The following is a 13,583-nucleotide window of genomic DNA, read 5'->3' as shown; positions in this document are numbered from 1 at the left end:
AAAATATTCTGAAGTATCCCATACCAATACCTAAGTACCTTGAAGTCTAAAAAGAAAACCCAAAAATCTCGAGGCATCTTATTTTATCATAAATTCCTTTAAACATAAAAATCGGTTTTTTCTTTTAAAGTTTTACTTTGTTTGGGAATAAGTTCTATTAAATCTCATAAAACATTCAGTGTTTCGTCTACTCCCATAATACACATGATATTTTAGTTTTTGGTGGCTTCTTGTATAATTTGCAGCTTTATATATTTTTGTGGAAAATTTTAACCATTGTAAAAATTGGGCCAGCTTGGGTAAAACGGCTCTCTAGTAGAAGGTAATGGCTTGAATGTTCCATTTTAGATCTGCTAAGGTAATATTTTTGATCGAGTTTGTGTTAAACTTGAAATGGCATATTTTATAAATGGATTATTGAACAAAAAGTGGAGATTTTTACCCACAGTAAAAAAAAAATCAATTATAATGAGGTGGTGGAATTTTTTTATGAAATAAAAAACCTGAGTATGCAGTTTTGTTGCCCATTCATTTCTAGTTTAATAAAGTGCAAGTTTATAGTTGCTGGGACTTACCGTTGATTTGGTTGAGGATGGCAGTCATTTGCTCCCATACAAAAGTATGTTCGGCGAGTTTTTTTATATGGACAAAATGAGCAACACCTTCATAAAAAATTGTCAAAAATCAACGATATTTTGTAGATGCTTGAAACTTTCACTTTATGACAGTAAAATGGACCGTACAACTGCATACTAACAACTTTTCTTAAAAATCGAATTAAAAAACTCAAAATTTTTACGAAAGTTTTTTTGATTTTATTTAAATGTTGCACAAAGATTGAAACCTGGATTTATATGGTTTTTGTCAAAGAATATACTACATTTTTATAAACAAATAATTATAATAAAAAAATATAAAAAAATCATGTGGTTTCTTATATTTCTTGCGGACCCTAAATTTTCCATATGATTCAAACAGAAAGCCTGAAAAAAATGCAATTATCTACAAAACATACTTACAGTAAAAAAACAGCATAGCTTTTCTTGTAAATAAAGATCACCTGTTTTCATTCATAGTCAGTTTCTTATTTAAAACAGAAATTTATTTTGCTTATATTTGCTTAATGTCTACGTTTGACACGATTTCATGGCTTATAAACTAAAACAAGGCAAAAGGCTGAGTATTTTGAAAAACAAAATTAAATTAAAAACAATTTTGAAAAAAGTACGTTCGAAAAGAGCTATCGCATTGAGACATTAAAGCAGGGATAACAGTAAAACTGTTATGTAAACACTAATTGGCACATTTAATAAATGATGGAAAATTTAACAAATTAAAAAATACCTATAGAAGATAACAAAACCAAACACAAAACTACAAAGGTAAACACAAAACACTTCACACTCATGTATGTATGTATGTAGTTGGCAATTGACAGTTAACAGCAGCTGTCAGTTGACACTTGTCACCTGACCCTTAAAACTTTTTAGGTTGATTACAGCTTACACTAGCTTAGCGCACCTTTTCAACCACCTACATACATACATACGTACGTACTGCACTGCTGCTACTATCCTCCATTGCGCTCTAATTCTCATCATCACTGCCAGCATCATCACCCTCGCCATCGCCAGCGCTCGCTGGCCCAGAGAAAATGTAATTGTCACGTCCTGAAATGCCAGTACCACCGGCATCACCCAACCATGGATAGACATTGGGACATTCGCGGCAAGTCTCCATGTAGCGTGTGTCCGTTACATTCTGTTCGGGTATCTTGAAGGGCAGCGCACAGGTATTCCAAATGTTGCATGGCTTTGGTGCAACAGCAACGCTTTTGTCGCACTTCCATGATTCGATGGTGTTGATGTCACGCAACTCCTTTGGGTCGGTCATGTATTGCAGCATTTGGGTGATGGTTAGAATATAGACATCGGGTCTGCAGTGAGAGTGAAAGAAAAAAGACGGGAGATTGTAAATTGGAGAACAGTTGGGTAAATATGCATGTATGTGTGTATAATAAAAAGTTTTGTGGTAAATAGAAGTTAGAATAACTAATAATGGTGATGACCAAGTAAAAAAAAAAAAACAAGAAAGTGAAGACCTAGCAAAAAACAGGTATGGCGAAAGTATAAAAAGAAATATTTCCTTTCTTTAAAATATAACATAGAAAACGGCAAAATAGTAAAATTACACAAATAGTAATTTATTGCTACAATTGCTGAGCGAACTTTTGGTATTCATGTACATACATACATATGTGTATAGAATTCGTTCGTTGCTAAATACTTTGTGGAAAAAGTGCCGCAAACAAAATCATTTCCGTTTCGAAAAGATACATAAATACACGCCTATGATGGAGCTGAGGAAATTATATTAAAAACATTAGTTTTCTCTCACCCGCTTCGCTGAGTGTATGAAATTTCTGCGTGCTACATAAAAAGTAATTTATTTCAATAAAACGCAATATATTTAAACTCAGCCGAACGTATAGGAAATTTTTACTTTTAAGAAAGTTGGCAACCTTCCTGCATATTATTTAGAAAATAAAGGCTTTTAAAAAACTTTTTGATTGACACCCATATCGTAATAATTTGCATTAAATTTGATTTTTGAATAGGTGGCAACCCTTTCAAACCTCTAAACACTTTAAATGTTCAAAGAAAATACTTCCTATTACTTTTTCTTTTGGCACCTATATTTTGATAGATATTTCATTTAAGTTGTGTTTAACTAAATTCGTCTTTTTTAACAGGTGGTAACCTGTTTCAAACTGCAACCTTCTCAAACCTCTTTAGTTTTAAACCCATATTTCAATTACCTAATTTTCCTATTTCAATTTGAATTTGACTTTTTAAACAAGTGGCAACCCTCCTAAATGTAGTTTAGAAAATAGCCCACTCAAAACTATTTCGATTAATAACCACAAAATAATAATTCCTTTAACTGATTACAATAATTGAACTAAACTTTTTAAATAGTTGGAAACCCTCTTTAAAATGCTTTTAATATGCAACTTTCTTTAACTTATTCCGTGTGACACCCATCTTGTGATACATACTTACTTCATTCCTTCATTCCTAATTCCCTTAATTCTTCCCTTAGTTCAAAAGTGCAGCATTTTAAATTTAAATTTTTTTCGATTGATACTTGTATTGAAGTGATTAATTTACCTTAAATGAATTTATTTTTTTTTACGATTTCATAGCGAATTTACTTTAGATATGAATATATATAATTTTTCGAATTTAATTATTTTAGCAGGTGGCAACCTTCTTTATAATATTTTGGACAGTGATCTTAAATCTCTTTCGGTTGGGACCCCTATTGTAATATTTCTTTAGTGTAATGAAGTTAATTGAAATTAATATATTAAGCAGGTGTCAACCCTATTAAAAAAATATTTTTGAAAATGAGCTCTTGTAAGCCCTTTGCCATTTTTACAATACAATACAATAGATAGATACATATACATATAGTATTATTCGAATTTAATTATTTTAGAACCTTCTTTATAATATTTTGGACAGTGATCTTAAATCTCTTTCGGTAGAGTCCCCTTTTTGTAATATTTCTTTTCTGTAATAAGGTTAATTGAATTTAAAATATTAAGCAGGTGGCAACCCTATTCAAAAAATATTTTTTAAAATTAGCTCTCTTAAGCCCTTTGCCATCTTTACCCCTACTGCGATATTTGATCAATCCTATTAATTTAATTTAATTTAACTTTTTAAACAGATGGCGATCCTCATGAGACCTAGTTATACAACTTCTCTTTTATATACATATGTACAGGTATTCATTTTTAGTGGAAAGCCATGTATACTATGTATCCTTAGTGATGTCCAATCAGAATAGCTCTCTATAAATTTATGAATTTGCACTAATTTTCATATTTTTCGATATCATCATTATTTATTTAGAGCCGTAGGTACATCCTTAACCATAACTATAACGTACCCGTAACCGTTACATTTACCGTATTCCTATTCTTAAAAATATTTGAATTCGCATCGTATCTATATCCGTAGCCGTATTTGTAAAGTAAACATACCCGCAATCGTAATGGTTTCCGCATTACCAAAGAGAAGACAACAGTATTGCCAAAAGCATTTTGAAAGATCAAGAGCTCTGCAACATACATACCTAAAGCTATTGAAATGACGCGAAGTGCTAAGTGTAGAAGACCAACTTACAGGTGTCAAACAACAAACTTTGAAAAATTCAATTTAAATCAAACTTTGACTTTACAACAAACAAAACAAGCAAAAGCTAACTCAAAAAACACAAGAAATCCAAAACCTAATGCAGTTAGAGAAACCGAACAAAAAAAAAAAAAATATCCGCTTCCATTGATACTCTCCAACGCCAGCCCGGTAAATGTTGCTCATACGCAACGTCCAACAATAAAATATCGATTTCACAACCTACGGCTGCGTTTCCCACATTCCTGCTACGCTGCTGCTATTATTGGCACTAATTAAAAATTCCAAAAGTTTTAAACAAAATGTATATATGTATGTATGCATGTACATAGTATATCTAACAGCTAGGTCAAGCTTTCTTCCTCACGTGCCCCTTTGCCGTCACTAAATTAACCGTCATCAAAATGGCTGCTGCATAGGAGCCGCTGAGTTAACACTGACTTTGAAGGGGGCAATTGAAAATGTGTAAACACAGACATACATAAGTATGTTTGTAAAAGTATGCATGGGTAGCATTTCCGTATTTTCGCTCCATCATGCTATTGGCAGAAGAATATTTTCAGCCAAGACACGAAATAAAGTTTAAAGTTCTGCGGAGGGTGGGGAAACATGAAAAATTACAGAAAAGGATTAATGAAGCAAAACAAAGCGGAGGCCGCTTACCGCTCAGTATTTGTTACTATGTTTAATAGGGTTTTCTATGTTGATTGGAAAATTCTTTGGGTTAAATGGTGGTTAAATAGTTAGAGCTAGCAAAAGTGCTAACCGAGACGTTTTGCGATTTTCTTGTTGCTGGCGTTTATCCTGACTGAAGTTGAGTATGAAAGCTGGTATACTTGGGCTTAGTATTGTTTACTTTTCCGCTAACTGTAAGGAAATGCGAAGGACGTTTTAAGTATTTTGCAACGAGAGCTGTGTACACGGGTACATACATACATACTTTGCATACATGGAATAAACTTAACTTTGACATTAACTTGCATGTTTTTTTGTTTTCGGGCAATTGGTACTCCAGGCTTTGGGAAACTTAGCGTTTAAGTGACGAAAACGTTGATGCCGATCAAAAAAAAAAAAAACTCATCATGATCGATGAGCCACATTTTCACCTAAACGGATCCCTAACAAGAAAAATTGAGCCCACTGCAAGAAAAATACTATGCACCTACAACGAGTCCATCGAGTTTAATCTAGTTTCTAGGCTGGCTAAATAAACGGACCGCACTGCTTCGAAAATGGTGCCGGTAACGGAGTTCTTTCATGGCCTGAATTAGATGACATGGGATTGGCAATATGTGGTTTCAAAAAATAAGGTGCCAATTGCCACACAGCGCATTAAACAATGTCCCTATAGTGAACATCGCCGGTATTGAATCACACTATACAAATGATGGCGCTCCAATAGAAACCGGTATTTTTGGATACAAATTAAATCTCAGGACATAACAAAAAAGTAAAAAAAAATTATTTACATACATATATTTTTGAAATTGGCAACTCTTCTATAAAATACCTTCACAAGAATTTTGGGTAAATATATAAGATGCATATATAAAATGTTTCAATTAATTAAGCTATCAAATTAAATTGAGCCTTTCAAATAGGTTACAGCCTTCTTCAAAAATATTTGTTTAAAATTAATAATGATAATAATAATAATAATAATAGACTGGCGCTTACACATATGTTAGTGTTTGGCCGAGCTTCTCCTCCGATTTGCGTGCGGCGCCTTGATGTTGTCACACAAAGCGGAGGGACCTAAAGTTTTACGCCGGCTCCGAACGGCGATTGTATATTTATGAGAAACCTTTTTTATATATTTTTTGCGCTGTTGCTTTGACCAGGGCTTGAACCCAGGCTTACCACTACACCTCAGCGGCCGACAAAAATTAGCTGTCGTTAATTTAATTCGTTTGACACCCGTAATGCAATGTTGCATTTAAACTCTCATTAAACTGAACTGCAGTTTTAGGAATGGTGGTAAGCCTCTTAAAAAAAACGTTTGATAAATACAGCTTACTTACACCTTTCCCTTCCAAAGTATTTCATAAATAAAGCATGCTTGAGCCGCTCTAATTTGACAACCATAATAAAATATTTTATTCAACACACATGTGCCCGCCCCCTTTTTATAAAATATTTGGGAAATAAAGCTTTCTAAACCTCTCTTGTTTGATACCCATATTAACTATTGAATTTAATTTATTAACTAAATTGGCATAAACTTCTAAAAAATTGGCAACCCTCACTAAACTGTTTTGAAAATAAAGCTTTTTTTGAGTTCTCTCGTTTGATACCCATATTTAAATATTTCATTTCAAAAATCGATAAAAACATAGATAACAAAATCTATGAACATATCGATAACAAAATAGATGAAGTATTCGATAAAAATATCGATAACAAAATCGATTGTTACATCGATAACGAAATAGATTATCATATCTATGAAAATATTTACAAATATATCGATAATAAAATCTATTATTATGTCGATAACAATATCGAAAGCAATATCGATAACTACCCTGCAATGAAAAGTTATCAATTGTTAAAAATAACCAACTTTCTTTGCGGGGTTTCGATAAATAACTCACTTTTAATTAGCAACGACAAAACGAACTTTAAGTAAGTTGTTAAAGTCGTGCAGGAGTCATGCAGACGCAATCTGGAGTGTGTTTTCTTTACAAGTTTAATTTTAAAAATTCTCATACAAAAACTGTTTTTAATAAATTTTTTTTCTGCACTTCACAAATAATTTTTCTTATTCAGGACAAATCAAATGCAGTTCAAAATTGTATGTTATCATTTTGTGGTTATGTCTGATGGAATTCGAATATAGAACCACCTACTGTGAAATATGTAAACAAATAAACAAATATGCAATGTTGAATAAAAATTAAATAAATAAAAATGTAAAGAATAACACAATGTTATTTATTAATACTTTATGCTCAAAAGTAGTTAGTTAAAAGTTACTTGACTTGCAATGCAGTGGTATCCAGGTCCGACTTGTTTGTTGCCATCGTCCCACTTTCTTTTTTCGAACAAAATATACAGTTAATAGTTAGCACAGTAGTGTCGCGTAAACAGACTAAAGTTAGTTAAAAGCTAACGTCGCTCTCTGCAGGGTATATCGATAAATATAACAAAAGTTCCAAAATATTCCCGAAAATCACGAAGTAGTCCCGAGAATACCGAAATAGTCTTGAAAATCCTGATTTCATCCTGAGAATCCCGAAATAGTATTGAAATTCCCGATTTAGTGCCGAGAATCCCGAAAATTTCTAAAATCCCGAAATAGTTCCCAGAATGAGCGTCTCTATCTATATGCCTCTCTTTATAATTACCTTTACTTTAATCTTTCTTCCTCTGTCTTTATCTTTACTTTTATCGTTATTCTCACCCTAATCTTTTTCGTTAATATTTATCTTTGTTTTTACTCTTTTCTTCATCTACATACTCCCCTTCAGCTTTACCCTTATATAAGTAAAGCGTTTTAATTAACCTTGATCCTCAATTTCGCCTTTATTTTTATTTTTATTTTTATTTTTATTTTAATTTTTAATTTTATTTTTACCTTTGCCTTTATCCTTTTCTTTATCTATGTACTTACTTACTCACCTTTACTTTCATTCTTGTACTGGTCTTTATGTAACTGTTATTCTTTAACCTTTTATTAGCACTTGTTTCCGTCCCAACCATTTCCGTATGCAAATTTCGTGCACAATTTCCATTGAGTTTGCAAATTTACTCCCAACCAACCACACGCCGCTAAAGAAGTTTTACTTCAGAAATGTTATGTTTATAATGAAATGTGAAATATTTGAATTTGTGACCAAAATGTGTAAACTTTAATTCATTGTAAAAGAAAATTGTAATGAGGCGGAATTCAAGCCTTTTGGGGTTTGGATACTTTCAAGAGTGTAAATATGTAGATATGTACCTTCTAAGAAGTTGAATATAAGACACAGTTAGCGTCTTATAACGAACGTAATGTTGAAACTCTATTTGCCTTAGCACTTTGAAGACAGTGTATTAGGCGTCTTACTAATTGACATGTAATTTAATCTTTGGTTATGTTGGTGCCAAATAACAAAATACAATAACTACTATAACATAAACAAAACTGTAACAAAGTGTGAAATACTTGACAACTTTGACAATACATTCCTCAATGCGGTTTTCTTATACCACACTTTCCAGGCAAAGCAAAAGAAAAAAAAAAAACAAAATAAAGAAAATAATGCTTATTGAGGTTTATTCAAGTGCTCTCCAATAAATTGTATGCTCTTTCATTACTATGTAGGTAGTTATGTAGTGCATACATAAATACATACATACATACTTGCATACTTTGTGCGCAACAAGCAGAGCTGTCTGAAGCGGCGTGCGGTGCAAAAATCGCAGTGTTGCTGTCAAAATATCAGCGCATATCGAACTTCGACCAACAATGGTCGTCGAAAAAACTATACAGACATTTTCACCCACAAGCGCACGAATTTCAACAAACCCGCAACACATCCCAGTGGAAAAAGCAGTAATGCATTACATGCGTGATTTTTTATGTGTTCTAGATTCCATTACTTTTTAATATTCTAATGTATCCAAAAAGTCCCCAAAAAATCATATTAAATCACTTTCATTCCTCGATACTGGTTAGTGCAAAATTTCACTTTTCGTAGCACATCGCCGTGGGAAAAAATGCATTTTCGAATTTGAAAACGGCTGTTTTACTGATTAGTTTTTCGATCACTATACATTACATTTTCCCACTGGGATAGTACACGTGCTGAGCAAAACTCATGAACATCATTGAATAGCTGTAAATATGTATGCACTACAAAAGTGACAACTTCAATGCACAAGTAACAAGACACGGGCACTCGAACAAACAAGTCAGAAGGCAAAAGTTTTTATGTTTGCTGTATTGCCTACGAAGCAAAGTTGAGAAAAATTTTTGTTGACAAGCATTTAATTTGTTTACGATACACAAATGTCATTGACACATACAATTTTATTTCGGTCGATTCTTCTTCTAGTACTTTGTATTTAGTTTACTACCATTTGGCTCCTCGAAACACCTTTCTACATTTATTTTAGACTATTCGACCACTCTGGGCACCACACCTTTATTTATTGTTAATGGTGTCAATCTCGCGATAAAAGTAACAAACGGTATATATGTATGTATGTATTTATGTAACAATCAAACGTCTGCAACACTAACACAAACAAGGCAAATGTCACCATTTTGCAATTTGTCACAATCGAATTGTCGCTTCGACGACTCGTCGGGTTTGTTACTGTTTCCGATAATTGGCAAAACTTTTACTGTGAGTTTTCAGTGTTTATGACACAACAAAAATGCACTTGGACATTTGCCTTTTTTCTCATACATCGTACTTATTTATGTTGGTAGAAAGTGGCCAAAAAGAGTAGCCAATTTTGTTTATTTACAATATTAGCTGAGCAAACTCTTTCGTACACCCCAAATGCGCTGATGTGTATGGCTTTGTGTGAGTGAATATGTAGCCACTCGTAAACATCTAATTGGATATATGTACATACTAGCTTATACCCGCGGATTTCACCCCCAAGTTTTTATACAAATACAAAAAAATAATTTAATGATGTTATATTTTATTTCTGTGCCCATTTTTTTATAGCTCTATATTTTTTAAGCGAGTTAAGATATTTAGAACTATGATATATCATTAAATCTCGTCTGCACGCTAGGCAAACGAAAGATATCAATCCCACCTCAGCGGGTTCTAATATTTCGAACTCAAATTGAGTAACCTAGCCTTGATAAAATACCACTTTTCAGTACTGTAGCTAAATGCCTCAAGAGGTTTGTATGCATCATGAGAGCTTTAGATTATAAGGCCGAAGTTGGCTCTCCCTTTTCCATTACATAAAATTTTTTCTGTCAGTACGGCACTTATATAAAATAAATCTCCATAACAAATAATAATAAAACACTTCCAGAGATTTTCTATCCTTCCACTGTATGATTACTTCAACGCCATGCTGACGCTGACATAGTTAGAAAATGAATGAAAATTGCAAAAATTGTAGAACCTATGTGCATACATACACATACGTAGTACTTCGCAGGGCGTGGAAATAGTTAGTGCGGTAAGAACAATAAGCCGCCTAATACTGCTAATGCTTAGTGCCGACGGCTTTGCCATCCACCAGAGAGCGATATTATCAGCGTAACTTCATTACCGAAGTTTAAAACACCAATACGCCATTTTTACATGGCGGCGGTTTAGGCCATGTTGTTTTCAGTAATGTCCATCCATTACTTTAGCGAGGTAAATTGTGTGCATATTTTTTTCTCTCTCTCTTGTGTTTTGTTTTTTGCTAACCGGCGCTAATTTAATTTTTTTTCGCAGCACTGCGTTAGTTGCGTTTTTCTATGTTTACTGTAAAGGTTTTTTGTATCAACTTATATTTTTTTTGTGTTGTTTTAAAATGAAAGTTTAATTCTGTTAAACTTTTCTCATTAAAACGTGCGAAACACTGTTGGTTAACGGTGAAAAAGTGAATGAGTGCAAAAACATTGTGTCAGTCTTAGGGCGTTGTACTCGTACATAAAAGCGTACGTCAGGGTAAGCGGGTAACAAATAGAGTAAAATTGTAGCTGAGTAACTGTTATACATTTTTTGTATACATCCGTGAATAAGGTGAGTTTAGGTAGTAACTATTTCTTGATTTAAGAATTAACATTAACTGATGATCGGGTGTTTTAATTGAAAGACCAAACAAAGTACTACCCCAAAACACAGCATAAGATATATCGACGGCTAATATTCAAACGCTCTATCTGTAATCTGTAGAAAAATTAATTTGCGTTGTTAAAATCAACCTTAGACCTAACTGTCATCGAGTATATTAAGGAGATCCTTGGTTATCACTTTCTATTAAAATTTTCTACTGCATTTAAAAGTTTGAAATAGTTTCAGAGTAGAGATCTAAGTCACAGACGGATGAGTTTTTATGAAAAATACAGATAGCCGGTATTGAATCTAAGCCCTGGATGTAATTTTGTAATTTTGCTAGTTAAGCCACTGCCAAAGGAAATTTCTTCTCTTAATTCTTTATGCTAAATAATCAGATAATATATGAGGAAATTCAAAGGCGATACATTTTTCAGTTATCCTTAATAATTCCAATGTAAATACCGTTATCCTAATATGAATAGAAATACCATATCTAGCATCTTTATTTCTCTACAGGACTGAAATGGTATTGAATTATGTATGACCGGAGTTTCCAAGAACCTAAACAATACTGCCCTTTGTACCTACGGTCTAGAGGGAGGAATTTAAAGAAAAGCGAACGATAGGTGGTGCGGGAGTTCACTACTATTTTGCAAACTTACCAGACTTCTTTTATGAACCTAAGCTGAATGTCGAGGCAAAGACAAGTCAGCTCGTCGTGAATATGCTACCCAAAATGTACCATCTCAATGTGACGAAAGCCGGACAGCTGCAGAGGAAATGATCTGTATTCGATTTCCTCAACTTCTAAACAGATTGTACACAGTGGGTCGTGGATGATGTTTATGATAATTAATTTTGCTCCGTAATCACACTTATCAGGGTTGGTAGCTCAATCTTTCTCTTTGTGAGAACCTGTTCTGGAGTGAATTGTTGTTTTGCAGTTTAGAGTACTATACCAACCAACGGCTCTCATGAGCTATATTCAGAAAATCCTTGATGTATGCCACCGTTCCCGCTATGATTGCCTTAAAATTGGCCCTGTTCCACAAGTTTAAGCTCATTCCACTTTGCAACGAAGTTTAGCCTCAACATACATCCGGGATCCCGGGATTAACATTCCTAGTACATACGTTCCTGGACTATTTTTAAAAGGTGCGAGCGGTTTAAGATCTTTAGAGTAGCTTAGCTACTACTGCATACCACGATTTTAGATATATCCACGCCACCTTTTGCCAATTATCCAGTCCGCTATTTTACGTATTGCAAATACTACCGATTTCAAGACATAAAGCAGTAAAGTATCGGAAGTTACTTTTCAGATGCTGTCCAGCTCCAATTCTCTTTTCAGTTTTGCAGCCGTCCGTATAGACAGTTTTCACCGAGTTCCCTAGAAGAGTGTCTGATACTTGTCGCTAGAAAAAATATCGACGTATCTTCTTCAAAACGAGACTTCAGGAATCAGTGTGTCTTAAGGTTCCAAGAAAAGGGCGCTGCTCTGTCAGTCGACATATTACCATCATTGCCTACTCTTGGATCGCTAAATACAAAGATAACAGACTCAACAAAGAATTGAAGCCTATTCCGAAGTTGTGCTCAAGAGCGCATAATGGCTATACACACTAGGATGGTCCAAAAATGTATATAGAAAAAGTAAAATCGGAATTTTTATGCTCTCACCACCCAGGATTCTTCTATACCGAAAAAATATATACCCCCATTTTTTATATTGAAATCGAAAAATATTTAGAGGGCGCTCAAAGTTTTCAATGCATTTTATGTGGGGAAAAAAAACAACTTTTCGTAGAAATAGTATAAAATTATTAAAAATCAATATTCTTCGATCCGCAGGAGCAGATAAAATAATACCCAATTGTTAATTTAACCGTTTTGTCATAGCAACTATAATTTATAGGTCCGCCAAAAATCCTTAAAAACCCCGAAAAATGCAATGGGGGACCAATAAAAAATCGCTACTACATATTGAAAGTCTCCCGAAGAGAACCTTAGTTTTCCGATCGAAAAATATTAATTTTCAATGATTCTATACTATTTCAACGAAAGGTTGTTGTTTTTTTTTTAAAGAAAAGCTGTTACCTCACAGCTGGTCCCATATTTATTTGGTTTAAATCCGATCATTGGATCATGAAGAAATTAATGATTATCTTAAATTTGTATATAAGAATTGAAGTCGGTTTTGTTTTTTGCTTAAAAATTACTTGTTAAAACAAAATATTCTTCTCAAAGGCAAATTCGAAACTCAAAATTCGAAGAAAACTGCTTGTTGTGTCAAAAAATGTACACTCGTGCTCGTTATCAAAATTAATTTTACACTAATAATAAAAAAATTATGCTTATTTACCCAAACATTTTAGCAGGCGATTAATGCAATTCCAATTAATAATAAATTTCTATAAAATATCTAATAAACTCTTCATGCTTCTCAATAAACGTTTATTCACATTTAGTTGACCCTCCGCCCTATCCACTTTTTGCACACAGTTTCCATTTTAAATACTCTCAGCATATATATATGTAAGAATGTGTGCATGAGAACAAAAAAATATACTTACATACATATCTATGTAGACATGTACACGACCGCCAGGTACTTACAGTTCAAGTGCCCAATCAAGGAATTTATGCAGGCCAT

The 13,583-nt window shown here is 33.4% G+C and overlaps 1 protein-coding gene across 1 annotated transcript; it reads right to left on the bottom strand.

Moving 5' to 3' along the window:
• Positions 1–1,193: 1,193 nt before the first annotated feature.
• Positions 1,194–13,577, bottom strand: LOC108375332 (uncharacterized). The gene is made up of 2 exons (XM_017631437.1): positions 13,547–13,577; positions 1,194–1,936 (listed from the first exon to the last, which is right to left on the bottom strand). The coding sequence occupies exon 2, from the start codon at positions 1,903–1,905 to the stop codon at positions 1,588–1,590; it is 318 nt and encodes a 105-aa protein (XP_017486926.1). The 5' UTR covers positions 1,906–1,936; positions 13,547–13,577; the 3' UTR covers positions 1,194–1,587.
• Positions 13,578–13,583: the final 6 nt, after the last annotated feature.

Source organism: Rhagoletis zephyria, unplaced genomic scaffold (assembly GCF_001687245.7).
Source record: "Rhagoletis zephyria isolate East Lansing unplaced genomic scaffold, Rhagoletis_zephyria_1.1 Rzeph_scaffold_08761, whole genome shotgun sequence".
In the NCBI taxonomy this organism is placed as follows: Eukaryota; Metazoa; Arthropoda; class Insecta; order Diptera; family Tephritidae; genus Rhagoletis; species Rhagoletis zephyria.
The sequence above is the reverse complement of the archived record's forward strand: the minus strand, read 5'-3'. Positions and strand labels throughout refer to the sequence as shown.

Bases quoted from the DNA above. Each gene is read 5' to 3' on its own strand.
- LOC108375332 (XM_017631437.1), bottom strand. From the start codon at position 1,905: ATGCTGCAATACATGACCGACCCAAAGGAGTTGCGTGACATCAACACC.